Here is a 23917-nt window from a genome sequence, read left to right as displayed (position 1 = left end):
CAGAGGAGGAGAGAGAAGGGGAACCACGTGGAAGAACCATCCTGTGACAACCGTCCAACAAGCATGCATAGGTGTGAGTGTACACTGGTATCACAAGCCACTCTGCCTCATTTCAAACAAATAAATCCAGTTTTATACAGACTTTTACAGAAGCCATCCAATTTTTTGCAGGATTTTTTTTACAGCGGTTACTTTTTTTGCACACATTTCCAATTTGTATGTATATGTTACATGGCCGATTGCCTCAAATCCCCTTTGGTTGATGTGAAAACTTTTTTTTCTCTTTTTTTTTTCAGGCAGTGATTCTTCCAACAAGACAGCTTACTGTACACTGACAGACATACAGACAGACAGACACAAATATACAGAACAGATACAAAGAGATAGAAAGAGAGAGAAGGAGAAAGGCAGAGGACAAGAAGCAGCTTTTGAGCGTCATGCCTGCAGACAAGTTACTGTAACTCTTGAAAGATGGCAGTAGAATTATACAAAAAGAAGAACTCAATTGCAAACCGGTCGGTTGACAAAGATGTGATCAGAAAACCTAAACATCCACGGAAATATATTTGGCTTCTTGTTTTTAGTTTATTCATTCATTGAGATTTCGTTAAACAAAAATAAAGGGGAAAAAGAAATAAAACAACGCAAATTGAAGCAGTGTCTTTTCATCAAGGCATGTTTCCTTTTCTTTTCTTTTTGCGAATAATAATCAAACCCAAGTTGCAGTTGTCACCATAAAAAAATATAAAGCAATAGTCCCTCAACTGCTTGCCTTTAAAACGGACTCTGAAAGAAAAAGATACTGCTCCCAGAAGGATTGGTACCTACATGAAATTAAAGACTCTGTACAAGCCGTCACACTATTTTTCCCCACCAAGTAATTGTTCAATAAATAAATGAATATGTGCCACTGTGTAAATACGATCTGTTTGCAGTTTTGAGCCCTCCTGTTTTCATGAGACACTAAACAGGGATTCTTGAAATAAAATGATGATAGATTTTTTATAATTGAGAGCTGCCAAACTATCCATCTCGAATCTCTTAACAAGGTGTGTTTTCTTGTTGCGAAGAGCTCAAAACCAAACGGAAACAAGACTGCTTTACAACCATGACAACTATTCTAACTTATACTGGAAGGGATTTCAACAAGTCAGTAGAAAAATAAACATTGTCCCCAACAGTACATAAAGAAGAACCAAAAAAATAATGAAAGTCAATAAACTGCTTTTTTGTTGTTGCTCATCTTAAAAGTTTCTCACACAATCATCAAAGTGAGAGGAGAGGGTGCTTCCCAACAGAGAAAAAAAAGATCAAATCTAGTTTTGTGTTGTTTGTAAAGTGAGTCATGCACAGAGACTTCACTGTCTGTGTAACCTCCTCGCTGGAAAACACCCAGTCTTTCTCAGGTGAAAGCAAGAAAGAAAAAAAATGACAACATGCTTCCTCAAACATCATTAGGATCACTGTCACACTCCAGGCGGCTGCTTCACAGTAATCACAATGAGCAGGAAGACACCGGTCTATTCGGCTCAAGTCTTCAATCCTAGTCTTCTGTTCTATTCCCTGATTGGCTGATTGAGCAGCACACAGGATGTCATTTTCTCCCGTAAACTTGAACCTACTACAGTCCGTCTTTGTTTCCCCCACTGATGGACTCGGCGGATAAAACACTCTTTCTCTATTTACAACACAAACATTCCTCCGTTTCATTTGTCTTTGTGTAGTGGTATGAACAACTAAATTCAGGCCTAAATCGTAAGCTTGAGAGCGTTCCCAAAATAAAGTGGGACTGAGAGGTGTAAAAAAATAAAGAAATCATACTGTACTCTAACAGCTGTGACTGTGATTGAGAGGCGATTTTTATATATACTCAGACTATTTACATCTATACGACAGAGTTGACACTGGTCTGTTGGGAAGCCAGTGTTTTGTCTGTCTATTGCTGGTTACAATTTAGATATTAGTGTGTGTGGGTGTGGTGGAGCCAGCAGTTAATCCGCATCCTCCCACATCCTCCCACACGTTTGAAAGACTTGTTTGTTTCTTAAGAAAGACTCTCTCCCATGTGGACCGCGAGGAGATATCAAAAACAAACGCTCATGTACTGCCATGTGTCTTCCAGTACATTCAAATAGTGGTTATCATCCTCGACTACGTACGTCTATGGAAAAAAAAGCAGCTGAGGGTTTGTGTTGTCAAGTGGCTCGGTTTTGGTTGTCAGAGTGGGAACTGGGTAACGTCAACAGTCCAAAGGCAACCTCTGATCTGTTGGATTGCATCAGTGCAAAAGAGATTCGCTTATGCAGCTTTGTCTTTATTTCTCCGTCATGAAACTCACCACAGGCCCACTGTGGCCCCACCCGGGATTCTATGGTTCAGTGCAAAGTCTATACAGTGCTGTATAGTACAGGTACTCCATAGTGCTCTGAAGAAACATGCATACAGAGAGACAGTAGGAAGCACACTATCTTACAGTACAATCCTTATCTGTGCAGTTTAGTGTGTGCAGACAGCAGGACAGGCCTGTCCCTGGGTTGTGCCTCGGGCATCTTGGTGCCACAAACATTATAGAATTATTTATTTTAGAGGGTTCATCTGCATTTCACTGAAATGCTGACATTTTTCTATTTTGAATTACATGTGACATTGTTTAGGTTGCCATTTTGAAAGTATACTGTATGTGTTCGTTGCAACAATAAAATTAATTTGATCTAATATGTTGAGTAACAGCTGTAAACAGAGATGTTCTCCCGTAGGAAAACTGTTATATCTTATCATACACGTATACATAGATTTGTTCTTTTTTTTTGCTTTATTACAAAATTATTCTTATTATAATGTTTTATTATGATAGATTTTCATTATTATTGTAAGCGATGACAGGGTCATGTTGCTTGTCTTAAAAAAAAAGCATGCATGTTTCCTCTCCCCTCCTCTTCATCGCAACGTGGTTTCGTTTTCCTGGTGGAAATGTCTCAGTCAGTCAGTGCACCCCTTCCCCCTCCTCCTCCTCCTGCTGCTCCTCCTCCTCTTCCATTTCTCCATCCTCCATTCTCCCTTCAATTATACCTTTGGGATGTAAGGCCTACAAATAAATAGGTGTCCTTTGTTGCATCAGCTCTTGTCTCATTGTGAGTCCATCTCCAAATCTAATTCTCACCAATTCATCTCCCAACCAAAAAGTTGTGTTTTTGATACCTGAAAAGTAACAGATTAATAGATATATATTGTATTATTACACTCATCCCTCGCTGACTCTCCAGTCAGTTTGTAATAAGTAGTCTATTGACACCCAGGTTCTCAGTTGGTTGCCATTGAAGCAGCAGGACCCTGCCCCTCCGACTCGTCCTTAGCCTCTAGCGTCTGGAGGTGGCTGGAGGTCACATCGGAGGACTTCCGTTCTGTGATTGGCTCTGCCGGCGGTTGCCCCGGACTACTGCCACCAGAGGCATCCCCTTGTTGCGTGGGCGGAGTCAATGAGGCCAACTCGGGCTCCATGCACTGTGTCATCTCATCCTCCTGATCAGGACAGACAGAGACACACAGACGCATTAGAAAAAACATTACCAAACTATTGCAATATAAGTAAGGGCACATACGGGTGAGTGTGCATGTTTTATCCCATTAACTACAAGTCTTATATTATTATTGCCAACAGACTTCCAAAGGTTTATCGACTTCTTCATCTTTCAGGCAACCAGCAGAGCATGAGGATCAAAGTGGAAAGAATTCACAGATTTGCTTGAAATGGTTAATCCATCACAGTTGACACTTAGTTATGATGGAAATGTATTGGACGTTATCCAAGATGTCTGAGTCAACTTTATGCATTTCCATAAAGGACTCACAAGATAGAGATGAAAACATATAGAACGTCCAATCGTCACAATCACAGTCGAAGCCACAGCGTGTCGGTCAAGCTCCAGAAACAGGATCATACAATATCCAATATCTGTTCAAAAAGGCTGTGTTTTTTTTCTGTAGTTTGGAAAGCTCCCTTAAACACCACATCAGACATTGTCCAACTGCTTTAACTCGTGGAGTCTCAGTTATATGCAACAATTACATCGCTTTTTACAAGATGACTTATTGTTTACTTACTACTGCTGCAACTAACTGATCAATCAGTCGTTTCAGCACTGGTTCATACCACACAGCCATGAATTGAAACCCACCCACATACATACATAGATGATTGGAAATAAATCTGTAAAACTTACAGAATAATTTGAAAAATAATAAATGATACAGGATTTGTAGATCATATAATTAGTATGGTAATACCAGTATGGTATTTTACAGTGCTTTGGCACTTCACAGAGGAAATATTAAACACTGAGGATGTAATTATATGTAATCAAATCCCCTTCCCCCTCACCTCACCTTTATCTCCTCCTCCTCCTCCTGCTGCTCCAGTAGCGGAGAGTGCTCTGTTCCCATATCTTCTGCAGAGGGAACACAGAGGCTCGGCTCCACCACTGCCGCCACACCGATGTAGCCTCCGGCGTCCGTCTGGTAGGCCTCCATTTGCCCCGTGTTCCACAGATCGACCAATGGTGGGTGAACGGAATGGACCAGGCTGTGGATGGTGCTGTTGGGCGTCGCTTGCAAAGAGTGGTTGGCGCTGTGCAGCCTGTGCTCCAGTGACTACAAACAGGGTGAGGGGGAAGAGTTAGAGACGAGATCTGAGTCTATCCACACACACAGCATCAAACAGTTTGATAAAATACACAACGCCTCATGTCGGCAGTCAATAAAATCGTTGTTTAACAGTATAGGACTTCCTCTTTCTCATTATGACAGTGATCAATACTGAGGTTATATCAGGTGATATGGTGATGTCATATATTTATTACCAAATTACATTTTCCTTTCCAGGAATTGTATCATAGATTTAGAGTAATGTGTCAGTTTCTTTCCAGGAAAGTATAGGAAACAATGGACCTATAAAGTAAAGTGTTTTATAAGCCAAAATAAATCAAGAAACTTACAAAGAACTGTGAAAGAATGAATCCAGATTGTTGTGTCAACCTATTGTTTCCAAGGTCAAGAATACATTTTCCCCACTCAACATAAAACAACAACATTGTAACTGATTAGTTGGTGTTATAGTTTAAAAGGCTTCATACATCTGGGAGTTACAGAGTTTTCTGATGATAAAGAATATCTCAAAAGTAACGACAGTAACAATATTTTGACCCACTGAAATCACACAACCTCCTGACTCTTAAGGACTGCGCATCACGTTTATGCATGATGTGCAAAAGTAAACGTGCTCATATACTAAATCTATTAACTCTCATGTGTCACTCCCAGAGAAGTGAGACTCCACCTGTTGTTGCTGATACTGCAGGAGCTGCTGTTGCTGGTAGTGCTGGATCTGTTGGATCTGCTGCAGCTGTTGTAGTTGATTCTGCTGCTGGAGAGTGAACTGCTGCTGCTGTTGCTGCGACAGGAAGCGAGCCGCTGCCTGCCCATCATATCCCTCAGTCCCCATAACATAGGAGCCAGTAGGGGGAGACGCTACGACGGACGGATCGTTGTTGATCGGCTCCCAGGCATCGGAGGAGGAGAGGCAGTAGTGGCCCTGGGCGACGTATGTGTGAGGCCACACCTCTGCTGAGGAGTGGTGCAATATCTGATCTGGAAGAAATGAAGAAGGTAGCAGTTGCTATTAGAGGTACTGGTTGTTATGTGTTACATTTTACATGTTTTGGTCACATTTTAGTTGCAAAAAGTGCAATAATGAGCTGATCCTGATCATGTGATCTTCATAATATCAACAAAAAAAATTAAACCCCAAATTATAGGTCTAGTAAAGTATCAGCATTTTATTTCAACTGAAGTTGCTTAATATCCCGCCGCAAATGACCAACAATTTAACCTTTAATTGTGTTGGGTAATATGATTTAAGCTGTTATCATACAATTAAAAAGAGTTCAAAGCACAGCAGATTAATCAGTTTGCCTGTGATCTGGCCTGCTGATGAGAATAAGGAGGTTTGATGAAAGAAAACTCACTTACTGCAGAGAAAATATCCATGTTGGCTGAGTAAGTGTTATGACAGCAGCTAGATGTACCGAATACAGTTTGAACACTGGCAGACCTTCCACTGTTGATTCATCACTTGTGTCAAACTGTATAACGCAGTCGCAGCCTTGATTTGGTGCAGTTTATCTTTTTCTCAAGAGGAAAGGTATGAATGGGGCCCAAGGGAAAAAGCAGACACACATTTTAACCCTGCGCTAAGAGTTTATTTGATGAATTGATGCAAATCCATTAATGAAGCATCATAGATGGATCTACTCTAATAAGTATCAACGTGCTCATTATAATCATCTGCACCTCTAACTTCATGAGAAGAGGTTTGCGGTGCTGTGAAATACGAATATCCAAAATCTTTATATATATACAGATGCAGTGTCTGGGTTTACCTTCCAACAGTCCATGTTGGAAATGTGAAATTAATAATGAGCTTCCCTTCCAGCCTGGAGAGAGGAGATGGAACAGTATGTTCTCTTTACTTAGCAACATGACACATGCTATACTGCAAGCTGCTTCTCTGCACCCACACAGGCACTCACAGCTGTTTTAACACGGCCTAACGTATGTATTCAAAATATATATAATAATATACAACATATACTAAATATAATGTACGCCTGTGGTGGAAAAGGTAATTTACTCACGCACTACACCTAAGTACAGTTCTGAGGTACTTCTACTTCACTTGAGTATTTACATTTTTTGTAACTTTATACTTCAAATTTAGATATTACAACTTCTACACAACATTTATTTGAAAGATACTAAGTTCAAGATACAAAACTTATGATCAGGGAACATAATATGATGCACTGTTTTATATTCAACAACCCAACCGTACCTAAAGTAGAAAACAAATATTATTTCCATCAGCTACAACATTAAATCCTGCAAACACAGTACTTCCTTAGCAATTAAAATGTAACATAATAACTGACAAGGAAAATTATGCTGCACAACTACTTTTAACAACTACTTTTTAACAAAGTACACTTTGATGATAATACTGCTTTACTTTTAATTGGTTATCTTTTACAATTACAATGTATTTTTTTGTATGCTGTTAATCCTTTGTAAAATACAATTTAGCTTACACGCACATGTATAGATTGTTCTGCAACAAAGGCCACTATGAATTTCAGCTGCAGCTATATTTGCAGTTCTTTGTAGTCCTTTACCTCGACTGCTGATGCTCTCCTGGTTGAGCTCACTCAGATGAGCCATACTGCCCTGGTTTGAGCCTGACCGCGGGCTCCCTCCATCCATCGATCCCCAGGCCATGAGTGTCGCCTCCGTGATCGCAAACTGCTGCAGGAGACCTGAGGTCATGATTCAAAGGACAAGCCCGCGTCATTGTAAGGACCTGCATTGTATTAAGTTAGCTGAATAACCGGCATACATCCCACAAAGTGAGATTAGAAGCACATAATTCTGCAGATGACAGTTCACGAGGCTCTGTGGAGCATCTGTCTTGTGTTTCCAACCTGCAGTGAAACGAGCCTCCTTCTCTCCTTCACTAAGGTCACTGTAGGCGTCGTTTTCCAGCCGCCGCTCCTTCTCCCGCTCCTGGGTAGTGATGCGGGGCTGGGGGACGCCACCTGCACCCACCGTGGTCATGCTCCAGTTTTGCCATTCAATCATGTGGGCGACGCGACCCTGGGCCATGGCTGTGGGCTTGGTCACCCGCTCCTTCATGGTGCGGCTCACACCTGGTGGTGGAGAAGACATGGGAGACAGAGGAGGGAGAGGAAGATGAGGGAGAAGGAAATGAAGCAGTGTGTTGTTTTGAGGGTAAAGTGGTGGATGGACAAAGAGAAAGAAAGGGGAGAGACAGACGATATGTTATCAAATGTGTTCTTGTTCTTTGGTCGTGGATGCTGTGATGGTTTATGAAACTATGGATATCGAGTAGATGAAAATGGTGTGGGAGGATGAAATTGGACAGTTTATCTAATTATATCTTTAATTACCATGGAGGCGGATTAGAAATTGTTAAACTATATATACATGTGTATGATGTAGTTTTGTAAGATTAAGAATATGATTAACCGAATCTCTTGATGATGTTTGGGGAACAAAATGGTCAATTGACTAGCGTCTGCTCCAACAAAGATAAACCAATATAGAAACACACTGTCTGTCCAGTCCTACTTCTGAAACGCCTGTAGTTCAATGAGGGCCTTCATGCACACGTAGCTCGAAAATAGCTAAATGACGAAGTGTTGTGTCTTGTGGGGGTGACATTATGTGTGTAATGAGACTCTTGTATGGGCTACAAGGAGGAGAGGAGGGAATGGATGTGTCCTGTCTGACAAAGGTGCATCATGGGATGGAATAGGTTAATTGGGGTGAGGTGGTTGTGTGGCATAAGTAATGAGAGCTTGGCTTGTTGACATAATAGCTTTCACACCTCTGCTAAGCTGCACTGGGTAAGCAGAAAACTGCTCTCTTTCTCCTCGCTCTCTGTCTGAGAACTTGACTCATGCAAACCATGCAGAACATCTTTTGAAGATGAAATTAATTTCCTCCTACCACGCTGACACCAGCTGATAATAGCATAATGGCTGTGCTCCATATTTCATGTGACCAATACATGATGACATACTGTAAATCCCTGGTTGTTTGATTCTCTCTGATGGTGGCGAATGAAGATGAGATTCATGAATAAATTGAATAAATTAACACCACACAGTACGGCTGCACTGCGCTTAACTGCACTGTAATACGTTTCACTGCACTCAAATAAACCACACTGCACAAGACAGCTGGATTAAACCAGAAACTTTGCACTAGACTGCACTGAAATCTGTTCAACACGGCAGTTTACACGGTTCAAAACGTCCATAATAATTCAGGACAACACAGTTTTACAACCACTTAACAAAGTAAACTACACTTCCCACTCACCACTCACCTTTTCTTAGAGCAACAAGATGTATGATGATGCACTGTTTGTGTGTGTGTTTTGTGGTATTATGTAGAATTAAGTACATCAATGACTCAGGAGGAGCCATTGACGAGTGTTAACACAGTGAGGAGTGGAAGTGATAGAGGGGAACCCGTTTCGGGTACCATGCTGACTCCAGAACCCGCTGAGGGCCGAGCCAACATGGGGTCGGTTTACCAGTTACAGCACAGACACACACCTGACACACCTGACAGAGAAGACTTAGCCAGAGCCCCGATGCCATAGGCATTTGAGTTCCTCTTGAGCCGAGGCAGGATTGATGTGGTGTCTTCCATAGACAGCTACAAGGAGAGAAGAGAGAGGAATGGAGGAGGGGGAAAAGTGTGGAGAAAAGGATAGTATGGGAAGTGTGACAGGGCACACAAAGACATCGAGACAGTGTGTGTTAGAGAGGGTGAGTGGAGACAAGTGATGAAGATGTTGGTTTAATACAAAAGATAAACATCTGCATTACCCAGATCCTGATTCCAAGTTAACCGTGTGCTTTCATTCTGCACCAATACGTCATTCTGCTTGTGTTCACTACCGTGCACCACTAAAATAAACCGAAAAGGTAAGGCAAAGGTGGAGGGGGGTCGTGAGGAGGAAAAAGCTCATGACTAAAGGGTGAGTTAAATCAAAACAGCTGAAGGAAACAAATAGATAGAGGAAGAAAAGTAGTAGATGAAGGAATGGTGTCACAACACTTACATTGATTCCTTCCCATGAAAATTCTGAACGTCCATGCTGAGGAAGAGAAGTAGGAGGAGGGAGGGACGGGGAAAGAAGGAGCGGGAAAGAGTAAGAGAGTGACAGGACAGAGAGAACATTGGCATGCATGGGAGGAAAAATAGGAGAGGAAGAAGAGATGAGGGACAGAGGAGGGATTGCACATTGGACATGCAGAGGAATAGAAATAAGAGAGGTGAGAGGGGAAGAAGTGAGACAGATACACAGGATTTTCCAGGAACGAAGAAGGCAAGAGTCAAGGACCGGAATGACAGGGAGAAGGGGGAGGAATTGAACACGGATCAGTATATTTGCTTGGTTATGTAGAGCAGAGTGAATACGCTACGGGTGAATGAGTCTTCTCTTTGGTTACATGTGCTGTCAATAACACTGAAAGACAGCAGAAAATGGAGTGAGATGTCAGTGCTGTCGAACGGTATCTGATGCTGCAGACAGACAGGGGACTGGGGCTATCAGGAGGAAGGGGAGTGTGTGTGTGTGTGTGTGTGTGTGTGTGTGTGTGTGTGTGTGTGTGTGTGTGTGTGTGTGTGTGTGTGTGTGTGTATGTGTGTGAGAGAGAGAGAGGGAGAGAGAGAGAGAAAGAGAGAGAGAAAGAAAGAGAGAGAAAGAGAGAGAGAGAGGGAGAGAGAGAGAGAAAGAGAGAGAGAGAAAGAGAGAGAGAGAGAGAGAGAGAGAGAGAGGGCATATCCTGGGGACAAAGCAGATAAGCGGCAGGCTGTGCCTCACCATTCCTCTCTATCAGACACTAACTAGACTGGGGACGCTGGTATGTTAGTGGTTGTGCTCAAATGTTTCCCCTTCCTGCTGTGTGTGTGTGTGTGTGTGTGTGTGTGTGTGTGTGTGTGTGTGTGTGTGTGTGTGTGTGTGTGTGTGTGTGTGTGTGTGTGTGTGTTTCCCTTCTCTGTAGGACTGAAGGGCATTCTGGGGCACGTGCATAAATAAATGATGGAATCTATCCACAGTGCATTTGGTGAAAAAGTAGAGTTCGCTACATTTTAGTCCAAAATGGTTTCCTCTCCTGTGTCCTGTCTCAGATGGATCCGTTTTAGAGCACAGGATCAGTAAATCAGCAGGAGAGGTGACGAGACGATTGAAAATGAGAGGAGAAGTAAAAGGCTATGGTGTGTAAGAAGTTGGAGAAAGACAGAGTGATGCTTTTCCTGTTTTTTCTTTTGACCCAGGACTGAGCAGTGACTCAGTCAGATGGACATCAAGCAACGGAAGTCATAGCAACAGCTACATGCCAACCAAACCAGAATTGTTCAGTCTTCCAGCTACGACACCCCATCAAATTAGTGGGGAGCTGTAGTGGAAGTTAAGCGACTGACACTGACATGATGCATGTGCTACTTCACTAATCTACGAGCATAAGCACTGGCACCTTGAGTGACAGAGAACTAGTGAGGTGAGCTGCTGCAGCTCCTCATGTCGCCGGTTAAATCCGTAGCCATGTTGGTTCCTCTGGTGGAGTGGAAAGGTCAACCAGAAAGGTGAGCCAGAAGGACTACTGAGGTCTTACCTGCTCCCCATCCTTCTGGACTGGTACGCTCTCTCCCGCTGACAGCAGGGTAGAGGAAGGGAGAAGAGAGAGAGGGAAGAGAGAAGGAAAATGAATTCAACTCACAATGATTTCAAGCCTATTCGTACCATTCATGATGCTTTGGCTGAAGTTCAACAAGGAAGATCTTTTCTCTCGTGTTCTCTCATTGCGTGAATCATCCCTGGCATCCTTCTTTTGCCACAATGCCGAAGACATTCATGACCCCCCAACCCCCTTTATTTTGAAAAAAAAAGACCAGCACACAAACAAACTTTTGCGCCCTTAACAATAATTTCTTCCAAGTAAGTTTTATGGAGTAATAATAAGTATACCAGATAAATGCATCAACAACGTCAAACACACAGAACAAAAAGCTAAATAAAAACACCAAAGACCAAAATAATAGTGTAATGTTGTTTTCAGTGACCGGTTTAGATATTTCCATACTTCTTCAAACACATTTTTCTTAAATTATACATATTTTTTTCACAAGGAACACATACATAACAACTGATAAAACCACATTGATACAGAGGGCGGATTACTGTCTGTCCAACAGAGTACTTTAATAAGTATATGTGTGATCAAGGTTTCCTCAACATAATTTTTCTAAAGGAGACAAATGAATACAGTTCCTACAATATGCATAAACTTCCCACTTTTAATTTAGATCTGGGACATACTTGAGAATACTTAGAGTTAATCAAATGAAGCCACTCATGGTGTCAAATATATGAACCAATTTGAATTGTAATTGAAAAAAGCGTTTGTCTGGTCAAATATATTCTGTCCCACATCCATCCATCCATTATCAGCCGCTTATCCGGGGTCGGGTCGCGGTGGCAGCAGGTTCAGCAGGCCGACCCAGGCTTCCCTCTCACCCGCAACACTTTCCAGCTCATTCTGGGGGATCCCGAGGCGTTCCAAGGCCAGCCGGGAGATATAATCCCTCCCAATTCTGTCCCACATTACTAATCAATTTATAAATGAATAAAGATGTTCTTCCAACTTTATTCATGAGTTAACTTCATTGTGGGGAATAATCAAATTGGTTTAAATGTGAGAGATCAACCACATGCAGGCTTCACTCTTCCACCACCAGTGTCTGGCGTCTAGACTCCAGAGGATCTTTCTGGTAGAGCTATGCTTCCTTAAAGTCTCTCTTTAATGACCTACATGTAAATCACACCTGCATTTCAGTTGATAATGTGCTGCAAGGAGTCAGTGGCAGATCATACACAAAGCTATCCGCCAGCACACAGATGGGAGTCATCTGAAATAGACACTCTCTGTTGGATGAATGAACGTTATTATCCCTCCTCTATCCTGGCTGTCCAAATCCTAATTAAAACATTGGTTTAATTAGCGAGACTGTACTGGTAATGGAGTTTAAACACAGCGTCAGTCTCTAGGTGCCTGCTCTCTGTATCAGAGGGTCTGTGTGCAACCCTTAGAGGGGCTAGCTCCTGTGTCAGCACTCTGTGTGTGTGTGTGTGTGTGTGTGTGTGTGTGTGTGTGTGTGTGTGTGTGTGTGTGTGTGTGTGTGTGTGTGTGTGTGTGTGTTGATTTGGCAATCATAAGCGAGTCCTCTGCATCTCTGAGAAAAGACAGAGTTGTCGGCTCTCTGGATGTCCAGTGATGTCTGTGACCCACTGACCCAGTGATTCAGAAACATCAGCTCCACTCTGTCTCTGTTGGGTCTTAGAAATTACCCTTCTCTCTGAACTCCGTCCAGTCGCATCAGATCACTGCGAGGGCAGGAGACGAGGGACAGACTTCGTTCTAGAAACTGACCCTCTTTACTCGCACAGGGGAGGGTGTTTCAACTACAAATCAGGACCACCTCGCTTCATTTGTATATTAATATAGTACTCAAACCTGGGGTCTTCTTCTTTCAGCGGTCAGTATCATTATATCATCAGTCTGTGATATTAAAGATGTTTGAGGAGTTAACTTCAAGTGTTTTATTTCCCTTTTAGTTTGACCCAGTTTCCCTTGACCCACTTTATGTCGTAGTCCTTGTTGTTCCCTGAATACCTCTGGACATACACAGAAGGCACATGAAGTTCCTGTATGTATAAATAGGTATGGTTGTACATTACCAGAGTAAATTTACCTTAAAGGGACACTCCACCAATTCCATGCGTCAAGTAAATTTCCTTGCTGGGAACATATTTCCACAAAAACAAAACTGGTCAAATGAATGTCCAAAATGAATACCGACTAAAAGTATCAACCATTCGCTCCAGGTTTAGAAGTAGGGAGACAGATACAAAATGCAATCTTTTTTTGTGTATTATGGTCCATTAAGTTCTGCTGCACAAAACATTAACTGTGCACAGACGGATGCTAATGAAGTCAAGCAGAGCAAAGTTGAAGAGGTTTTAGTAGATTGGCCATTTGGGTATCATAAGGTACTGTAAAACTAATTTAATTTGCATGTCACTGGTATTATTTTCCTCTTAATATAATCAACCAGGTCTCTATGCATGTTCCCATTCAAAGATAACCATAACCCATTGGTATATTTGATCAGCTCATGCCTGTATTGAAGACTATTATCTTTAAGATGAGGGCAGTGAGTGTATGAGTCCACAAGATGGAGACATAGACTGTGTTTTCACAAGCAAGGCTGAAATCTACTCAAAAATGAAGCAGAGACATTGGAGTAGCCTTTAGCAGCGTTGATATTCCCTTGAACACAACTTTTAATCACACATCAGCAAAGGTAAGACATAGTTTATGGTTCTGGCTGTATAAAGTTAAGTTTATATTTCATCTTTTTTGGCTGGTAGTTAGTGAAGTGAGTTAGTAAAGTAGTAAAGTCTCTAGCAGCACTTGCTTAGCACCACCATGCCCGCATGCATGTTCATTTAGTTGCTTTGGTGTTGGATTTGTATTTTGTTTCGGTAAAAATGGTTATTGTGAGGGCCCAGCATCTTCCCGTCATGTGGCTATACAGGATTATGTTGCTAACATGCACGTATCTGGTGTTTATGCAATGTGTGGGCGCTCGGGTTCAAGAGGTGTTCTATTTTCAGTGGTTCAGTGTTTGACTGATTGATGTAAAATAGTGAGCCAAACATGCCTTTGTTCACTGATGATAAGGTCCTGACAGTAACACGTAAATGTGTTTCTTTCTGAAAATATTTCTTCCTGTGAAATTCAATTTAGACTGTTTTGGAAACATAATGTACTTAAAGCAACTTAACTTGTGACAAATTACACCATTCAAGGGCAAATCTTAGCCCCGGTCCGAACAAATGGCAGCTATGCTGCCAATCGATGTTTTTACAGTCTAGGCGTTTTAATCGTGTTTAAAAGCACGAGCAGCACTCCCTGTTTTGCTCAAAATCTACCTTTATGATATCACCTGTGAGGGACCGTGAGTGTGATCAAAGCATTCCTGAAAAAAAAAAGCAGTTGATGGCCACTACCCAAACAGCAGAAATAATTAAACAACTGCATCAGGACTTGCCATTGTCAGAGAGAGTGGATGCATTTATATTCAAGCACTACTTTCACTATTAAAAATGAACTCTGTGTGACCTCATAAGAATTAGTCGGCCGTGTTTGATTTTTGGCACTGAGGAGTGCGGTGTGAGGTGGTTACATATGGGTTGATATCAGTTAGACAGAGAGATGTCTCGTTTTCTGCCTGGGCGGGAGAGAGTGTCCCAGATTTCTTTAACCCATCTGGGTTAAAAATCTACCCTGCAAACACAAACTGTATATGAACATGTATGCACGCCCACATATATCGAGCCTTCAGCAACATACAGGGCACAGATTACACCCAATACTACTTCCTTTCTTCCACTGTTTCTCTCTCTTTCTTCAGCTTTCTCAGTCTCTCCCCTCTGCATCCTTCAGCCTTGTTTGTCCAATTAGTAGATTAGCATTCACTCCCCCCACATGAGTCACAATATGGCCCAAGAGTTTGCTGGACTGCAGCAGTATAGGCTGCAAACTACCACTGGGAAGCCCTCCAGCCTTTCCACAGCAATGGACCAGAAACATTAAGTACAGTTTGTGTCCCTTTGTAGCTGTATGCATACAATCTCGTGTGTGCCTCATATGAGATTACATCAAAGCATTTGCTATTTGTGAAGTGAGCCACGAGGGTATGGGATTCTGTACCATGCTGTGATTAGTTGTTTATAGTTCTTATAATATATGCATAGATGATGGTTCCGTAGTCATTATCCAGAATCTCTGTGATTTCTTAATCCATGGCACGCTCTGTATTTCTGCACCCGGGGAAGGTGATGCTCTTGAGCTCTCAGCAGCACAGTAAGCGAATGCCTAATTCTGCTTCTGAGGAGGCAGGCAGGATCCCTCCTTGAGGAAACAGCAACAACAACAGAGCACATGACCAAAGCTGTGAGCCAGCTTTCCTTCCCCTAGCGCTCTCCCTCTGCCCTCACACACACAGCGGTGCGGCACTGGATACCCCCCTGCGGTCACAGGGGATCCAGGCTTAGCTCAGCAGAGGAGAAGGAGCGAGAAGGAATCAAGAAGGGATGCCAAGGAGATGGAGGAGAAAAAGGAGAAAAAGGAGGGAGCGGCCGAGCGTATGAACAACCAAGGATCTGCAGCGGCTGCACTGTCATCTCCAGCTCTGACTGTAGTGGCTTGACGGCTCCTGCTGAAGTGGGGAGCATTTGAGAGTCATCTGCCTTTTTGTACTCCCAGTGCCCTGCAGCAATAGCTCCGAGGAAACCAGGGTGCTTGGTGAGTGTTTACCATGACAGCTGCAGTAAGGCTGGTTGCCAGGAAGGGACACCGGTTTGGATAGCAGCCCTCTTGCAGTGATATGCGCAGATGTCGGGGGATTGAGCTCCAGAGTTCAGCTGACAGCTGAGGACCAGAGCCCAGATGGTTGGGAGAGTTTGGTCTAAGTGTGTCTCTGGACATAATCCACACACATGCAGGGGCATGAGTTACTGCCATTGACTTGGTGAAATGACATTCCCAATCCACATGCCCCTGTCATTGGCAGACCGGACCACCTCATCAATCTGTACAGGCATGAATTTGGCTGCCATCCTGTGCAGATCGTTATCACTGATACAGGGTAAATAGGTTACAGCAGTCATTGGTGCACTGTCATATCTAGCAATCTACAGCGTGTAGTATCTTGGCAAAGGCAGCTTCAGCCCAGCATCATCAACTCAATCATTTCCATAAGCATCCTAATGGCCTGCTAAATATGTAATGAATATTAAACCCAGAAACAGAAGAAGTGCTTTTATCCTAATCTGTTTAGAATAGATGATGGGAAGAAAACCTGCAGAGGCAGGGCAAGTCAGTGAGTTACGTTTAGCCTACAGCAGACATCACATTGTATGCAGGAAATCTTTATTTTTTTGCTTTCAAAGGAATCTTCCCTTCTTCTTTGAAACATGGCCTTTCTCTTTATCAGCACAGAAGTGGTTAGTAGCTGCAGACAACCTGAGACAACATCATGGTTCGCACTAATACTATGGAGTGTATCCACAAATGCACATAGATTCACACACACTCACACATACCCACATGGATCAAATTCTAGAGAGGAAATTCTCTCTTTCACAGTATTATTCAATTTCATAACACACTCTGTGGCTGAGTCACTTTGTTTACAGAAACGCCTGCCATCATGTTCCCACACACAGGCCTCTTATTTCTAAACTTCCACGTACAGGCTGAAAATTATATGTGTAAGGATTAGCCCACACACAGATATATACATTTTAATCAGTTACCCTCCCATAAGGTTTGTTACATGACATCATGTGATGTGACAACGCAAACCATTTAGCACGCAGTCGAGAATATGACACATCGGCACTCACATAAATCTATATGTATGACCCTATGCTGCTTTATGTGCTACATTGGAGTCCTTGGGTGTACACACACACACACACACACACACACACACACACACACACACACGGGTAAGGGCCATCAGGTCCCCCTTGTCTCTGAAGCACTACATCTCTGAGTCATTCACCTTGAATGTGTTCATGTGTGCAAGGCTTTTCCAACCTGGACAGGAGCCAATCAATCAGCCTCCATCTCTATGTTGGCCGGATTTGCCAGTTTGCACTGACTGCAAACTGGCGAACGCGGGACGTGGTATCAGTGTGAAGTCACGGTGATAGTGGGGGTGTTTTGAATTGAATGACAGGGAATCCCTCTCTGTAATGCAGTGTCAAAACGAGTGATGGAACAAAGTGGGAAAGCAACAGTAGTGCCTATATTATTTTCACACCCACACATGGGCCTACGTGCATATAAATATAGCAGCAAGAGGGAGATCATATGCATCCATGCATGAACACAAACATACATACACGAGAGCATGCGGCCACTCATGCTGGGTACTGTTTTTTTTTATATTAGCTGTATGATGCCAAAATTATAAATGTTTTTATATCTTGAGTTGAGCTGCCCCCTCTTAATATATTAGACTAATCGGTTGTTTGGATCTTCGTACATTAAGATTCCCTTAATCGATTCATAGTTTTTTATGCTTTTTTCATGCTGAATTACTTATTTCCGAGAAACCTATAGGCACAACTCTGGTAAACACAAGACAAGTGTTGCTTTTGTACAAGTCTTTGTGAAGAAACCAACTTTTACAGATTGAATACTACTATTGAATTAATCAACTAATCGATTAATCACCAATCGTATGAGTGGTATAGTCGTCTTTGTTCAAGGACAACCCTAATGTTGAGAAATAGAAACAGGATTTTCTATAAATAAACAGGATTTTCAGTAAAATCTTTCTTCATGTAGTAAAAGAAGTCAAACTTAAATGTTGTCTAAACACAAGCTTCTGTCTAAAATGGGCAACATTTTGATGTAAGTCTCTCTGATCAAATGAAAAGAAACAAGATAATAAATATGACCAAACATTTGATGCCAGCTTCTTAACACTTGATACTCTGTTCTGCAAACACAATTAAGTTAGTAGACACACACAGACAGCAGCGTCTCTTAGTGCTTATTGATCTGTAAGTGGTGTGGCTCATTACCAGAGCTAACTTTGAGAAAAGGAAATGAGAGTCTGCTTAGAGACAGCACAGGTGAGAGTTGTCATAATGTCCCACATTCATATCTATAATTTCACCACTGCAGCCTGACCCAAAGCAGTTATCTTCACGCTGCATACAATGCCCTAAATCATAGAGTGATTAATGATTCCAGCACTCACATGCATACGGCGACCTGGAAAAATGCCTCTGATGAGCAGCTTTTATCACAATTATGGGTGTTAGCATTATGAAAACCACATCTAGAAATGTGATCAACATCATGGTGCTGTAACACCATGATGTTTGGCAGCTGTGGAAATGTGCTCTCAATGAACCATATATAAGCTGTTTAGTGCACACACAAGCTGAGTCACTGACTGTAGTTAGTTTGCTGTAGATCTCATTGCCTTTTCCTTGCTGATGGGGGAAGAATAATGTGCACTCCCATCGACTGCTTCTCAAGGCCTTTAGCTCTCTGAAGGGGTGATGGATGCAGACCTCTCATCTACAGCACATCCCTGTGTCTTCACCTGAACCAGTAACAGTGGTGGCGAGGGAAAGCTTGGCTAAAGCAGAGGTTAAAAAGAGTGGTTTGAAACATAACCCAAAGTAACCGTTAACATGCAGTATACTTCAATGATAAGGATTTTTTACTTCAGTAGATTCTTGGTAGACTGAATCTTTGAAAAACACTTTAACGCTTTAAACCGCTGAAGTGTTGCAAAAACAGGTAATCACCAAGAATATTTTCGTCAAAAATATTTCATCGCACTTATATAAGACACAGTCACGTAACAAGTAACATTTTAGTGAGACATAGGGACTTTTTAGAATAAATATCTTGGGAAAACAAATACTGCTTTTGAGCAGTACTGAGAACAGGACTGAGAACACATCCTAATACTAGTGGAATATGTCTCAAAATGTATTTTCCCAGCTAATTTCAAATAGTTTAAATTTAAATATCTTTGAAGTGGGTTTTTTAAGTGAAACTGAACAAACCCCAATCCTGGTATTTATGTCAGCCCTCATTTTTTCAACTTGGTCTGAGTTAACAATCGAAACTCATACACATACAGTATGAACAGCTACCCTCATAGCCTGCAAAGTGTCTGCAACATTTGCCATGATGCTATTTCTTTGGCCTAGAGTTTTTTACGTCTGGGGTTTTCTGTATGAAAAAGATCTAAACTGCCAGACCTCTAATAAAAAGTGATATGTAGGGTAAAGCGTTATCCCTTCAGGGGACAATAAGGTTTCTATTAGTGTTGCTATTACTAAAAAGATGTCATCATAGTGTCTCCTGTGTCACATCCCCTATGACATCCAAAACAAAGGAAACTATGTAGGAAGAACTCCTCACATATCTGGACATATTACACAGAGGCATGATTTTTGCCATACTACAGCAGTGTAACAGATATCACAGCCTGACCACAAAGCCCACTCTCAGATATGATGGAGCTGGGAGAGATAGTGTTACCGCAGGGCAGACAGATACAGTACATCAGGGCTACTCCCATCCAGAGACAGACCCAATCCTGCTGCTCCTGTTGATCTCTGCTTGGCAGCGTGGACTGCAGTTGAGAAGGCCAATCAATAGCACACACTGAAGCCATTCTCACCCAGGATAAACACAACCATGCCTCTAGACTGCTGCTGATTCTGATGCTCACAGACTCTGGCACACAAGTTGCTTGGAAACGCCTAATCCTCCTTTTCTTAAGAACTGTTTATTTGCACATTCATGTTAGATTACAGTGCACAGAGCTAGAGATAACATTTGCTTTGGCCAAGTAGATGTACAGTCTCTACTACTTGTGTCTGACGGTTTATACAGGGTACTTTTGGATTTGTACTTTGTACCGTGTTTTCTCCTTTGTTTTGATGAAGCTCATCAGCTTAATCACTTATCCTATATCCTAAACTGCTTTTACTGGAGAACCCTTATTGAAATCTTGAGCATCTCTGATCACTTCTATAAAAACAAGCATAAGTATTCAGGTGGCTCACAATCAGATTAATGTGGCACCTTTCAAAAGCCCTCTGTCCTCTTCAATCACATTGTTGCAGCAGCTGGAGTCTCTGGGCTTTGCACGGTCTCCTGTCTTAACCTGAGTGTTGACAGAGGACCCTAACCTTCTCTCCTGCTCTGCAATGTGTCAAATACTATAATCTGCATTGCCTGAGCTTCTGTAACACTGTTCCTGCTGTATTCGCTTCACACATGCCTTCCTATAACCTTCCTAACTGTGTCATGTACTCGAGTACTCCTTCTAGTCTACATTTAAAGTCCAATTCATCAAGAATTGATGTTTAGTTAAAAAATAAATAAAAAGAGGCACAAGCACACTGGAGATCCTGTCTGTAACCTGGCTTTGACATCCATGACCCCTGGAAAGGTTATGCACTTTTCAGAGTGGCGTAAAATATGTGTTCAGAGATGCTCTGCAACTAATATGTTAAAGAGCCTGATGTGCTAAGTGGTTCATTAATATTCAACACCAAAGGAGGTCTCTGTTTATTTTTACCTTTTGAGCGTGATTCATACATACACAGACATGCAGGACCTGACTATGCACTGCTATATATTTGAACTATATTCATGCAAACAACTAAAAGATGACTAAACCCCTCCCAGTATTTCCTTACTTAGCGGTCGTCCTTAACATGTCATCTATGGGTTGATCAAGGAGGGTCCTCACCTGAAAACTACCATCAATCCCCCCCTCGCCTGCACGTATTTGCCCCTCCCTCCCCCTCTCTCCATCGCCATCCGTCCGTTTCCCCTCCTCCCTGCCTGCCTGCCTGCGCTGAAATTCTTCCTCTGCTGCTCGTTTCTTCATCCCCCTCTATCCCTATTACACATGCAAATAATAACAAACTGTGCAAACGCCCCTGACAAAGGCATTATCCCTCTTTTTCCTCTCTTTCTCCAAGCCATACCGCCCTATAAATAAGCACTATCACAGCGTTTCTCTCTCCTCTCCACCCCTCTTTGCCTCCTACTCACACACATATACATACTGCCAAACAGCATCATAAATCAAGGGATGGGAGTAGGGAGGTCGGGGGATGCAACCACACACACAGTAGTACATTTGAACACATATTGTCTGTGACATCTTGCCTGTATTCTGTGTATACAGCTTCTGTGACCAGAACTCTACAACTTGCTTATACACTGCACTGAAAGAGAAGCAAGCACCTCACACACACATATATACAAAGCCTGTCCATACGTAGTCTCCACACAAACCCTCACTCCTGCAAGACACCCATCCTCCTCCTCATCCTTCCCCCCGCCCCCACCCAAACCCCCCTCTAGACCGCAATGAGCGAGGGAAGAGAAGCAAGGCTTACTCAGTGTCCTGGAGCCGATGCATCCCATGGTGTATTCACAAAGGCCCTGGATACAAGCGAGGAAGTGTTACCCAGACACGGTGCATTCTCCCTCTTCCTCCTGCGACTCTCGTTCTCTCAGCTCTAGCTTATTTTTCTTGCTCTCCTGTGCTCTCTCTTTTTCTCTCTCCCTTCTGCGCTTGCTCGGTCACTCTCTCTCTCTCTCTCTCTCTCTCTCTCTCTCCCTCCCTATCTCTCTTTCTCTCTCTCTCTCTCTCCCCCCTGCTCTTTCTCTCTCTCCGGTGCAGTGTCTTAGAAAAGATCCGGTTAGTAAGTCAGTATGCCTGGGGGTAATAGATTAGGACTAAATAAAGATGCGACGAGGCATTATTAGTATTATTCAAACAGATTTTTTTTTTTTTTATATATATATAACAGGTATCAATATCATCAATATGTTACCTGTTATAGGAGATACCAATCCAATTTGGAGCCATTATTACATTTATCTAAACAATTTCAGTTGTTGGGACTGACAATGACACTATGATTGGGTAATTTGTTAATGAGAAAGATCAAAACAACCACAGGCATTAATCTAATGAGAGGTTAAAACAACAATTAGATTGCCTATGTGTATTGGGTTGCCACTACAAGATCAATAGCACAGTGATGAGAGTGCCGGGCTGCCATTGTTGTAGATATATCTGCACTGCCGTAATATTGTTGAGCTAAAATGGGGGATTCTCTCTCTGTCTCCCTCTCCTGTGTGCACTCAGCCTAACAATGTGCTGCAGCGGTTTCCTCTCCCTTCTCTCCATCTTCCTCTCAATCACCTCCTCCTTTTCTCAAACAAATAAATGTATGCACATACACCAATATTAAACAATCCTGGGAGAAAAAAAACAGCTGAGGGTTTTCCTTCACAGTCAAGCCGCTGCTTGAGTCTCCACCTCTTTCTATGTCGTCTCTCAGTATTGATCCGCCCCCAGTCGTCTCTGCACCTATTTCTTGCTTTCTGTTCACTCTGAATCACATCCCCATGTCTTCCTTGATTCTCTTTTTGTATTTGCTCCCCCCGCATCCTTTCCTTTCTTCTTCCTATATCCTCTTCCCTGGGGAAACACATTAGAGGAGTGGCTCTTTTATACATATCTCTCTCTCATTTGACTTGCATCTGTAACAACCTGTGTCATAACAACACCTGCACTCTTCTTTATTTTCCCTACCTGCCTGTCTTTCTTTCTATTTTTACTCCTTTTCTGTCCGGGAAGCCCCCTGCGCCTGTCTCTTTGCTGATAACAAATTCATGTGCTGTTTCTATAAGTGTTTTCCCAGTAAATGACGCAAGAGCATTCTGGAGAGTGAAGGGTGGCGGGGTGTGTGTGGTCACTCTTGTTTTGTTGACTTTACGGACATTTGGGCGAAGAAGAAGAAGAAGAAGAGAGCTCGACAGATGGAGGGACAGAGAGACAAAGACATGGGCAGATGGGGGGAGTGATGGGAAGGAAAGCAAAGAACAGTTGAGTCATGAGCGGGAGAGGTGTGAGGATGATGCTGTGTGAAGAAAATAAATAAATTAGCACTTCAGAATGGACGGAGGAAAAAGACAAAAATCTAATCAGTTTAAGAATTGAATAGATACAAAAAAGAGATGCAAAAGCATTAATTTGATGTATCAATAAAGGGCAAAGCCAGACATAACACATGCACTGTTGGTTTATATATAGATGTGTGTTTGCTCTCTGCAGTTTCCCACTGGGACAGAGGAGATGAGGCTATAGGCTGATGCAAGGGTCAGCCTCCTTTAGGGCTGTTGGCTCACATACGCTGAACCTGGTTGGGGGAAAAAACGTACTACCCCCCCTCTAATATGGGTAATTGCAGACTGAGTATATTGTCTTCGACCCCATCTTCCTCTCTGGCTCTCAGTTCCCCCTCCATCTGCCCATCACTGTGCAAATCACTGTCTGGAAGTATCTATAATAATTCAGTCATTCACTCTCTTCGCTTGACGCCTCATGGAAATTCATGCATTTTCCTGAAATCCTCGGTTGATCTCGGTGTATCTATCCTGCTTTATGTTGTTCCTTGACAACACAATTCATATTTGGCCCTCATTTTCTTTGCTCATTCGTCTCTATTAAAGGTTGGACATGTTTAAATTGTGCAGAAACTATGACAGATTGCTGAGATGCAAACAAACTCACCAGAGCTACAACAATTACTCAATTCATTACTTTTGATAATCAGCTCCCTGTTTAA

At 42.4% G+C, this 23917-nt stretch overlaps 1 protein-coding gene across 1 annotated transcript; it reads right to left on the bottom strand.

The window, feature by feature from the left end:
* Positions 1-4374: 4374 nt before the first annotated feature.
* Positions 4375-21701, bottom strand: fam131bb (family with sequence similarity 131 member Bb; the record flags this gene model as incomplete). Its single annotated transcript, XM_079227173.1, has 8 exons — positions 4375-4647; positions 5333-5643; positions 7224-7364; positions 7530-7754; positions 9192-9294; positions 9704-9739; positions 11262-11299; positions 21674-21701. 8 exons carry the CDS (start codon positions 21699-21701, stop codon positions 4375-4377), a joined length of 1155 nt encoding a protein of 384 aa, XP_079083299.1.
* Between the last annotated feature and the right edge of the window lie 2216 nt (positions 21702-23917).

This window comes from Taurulus bubalis (assembly GCF_910589615.1).
Source record: "Taurulus bubalis genome assembly, chromosome: 12".
NCBI lineage: Eukaryota > Metazoa > Chordata > Actinopteri > Perciformes > Cottidae > Taurulus > Taurulus bubalis.
Note: the sequence above shows the minus strand (reverse complement) of the source record. Positions and strands in the feature narration are given on the sequence as shown.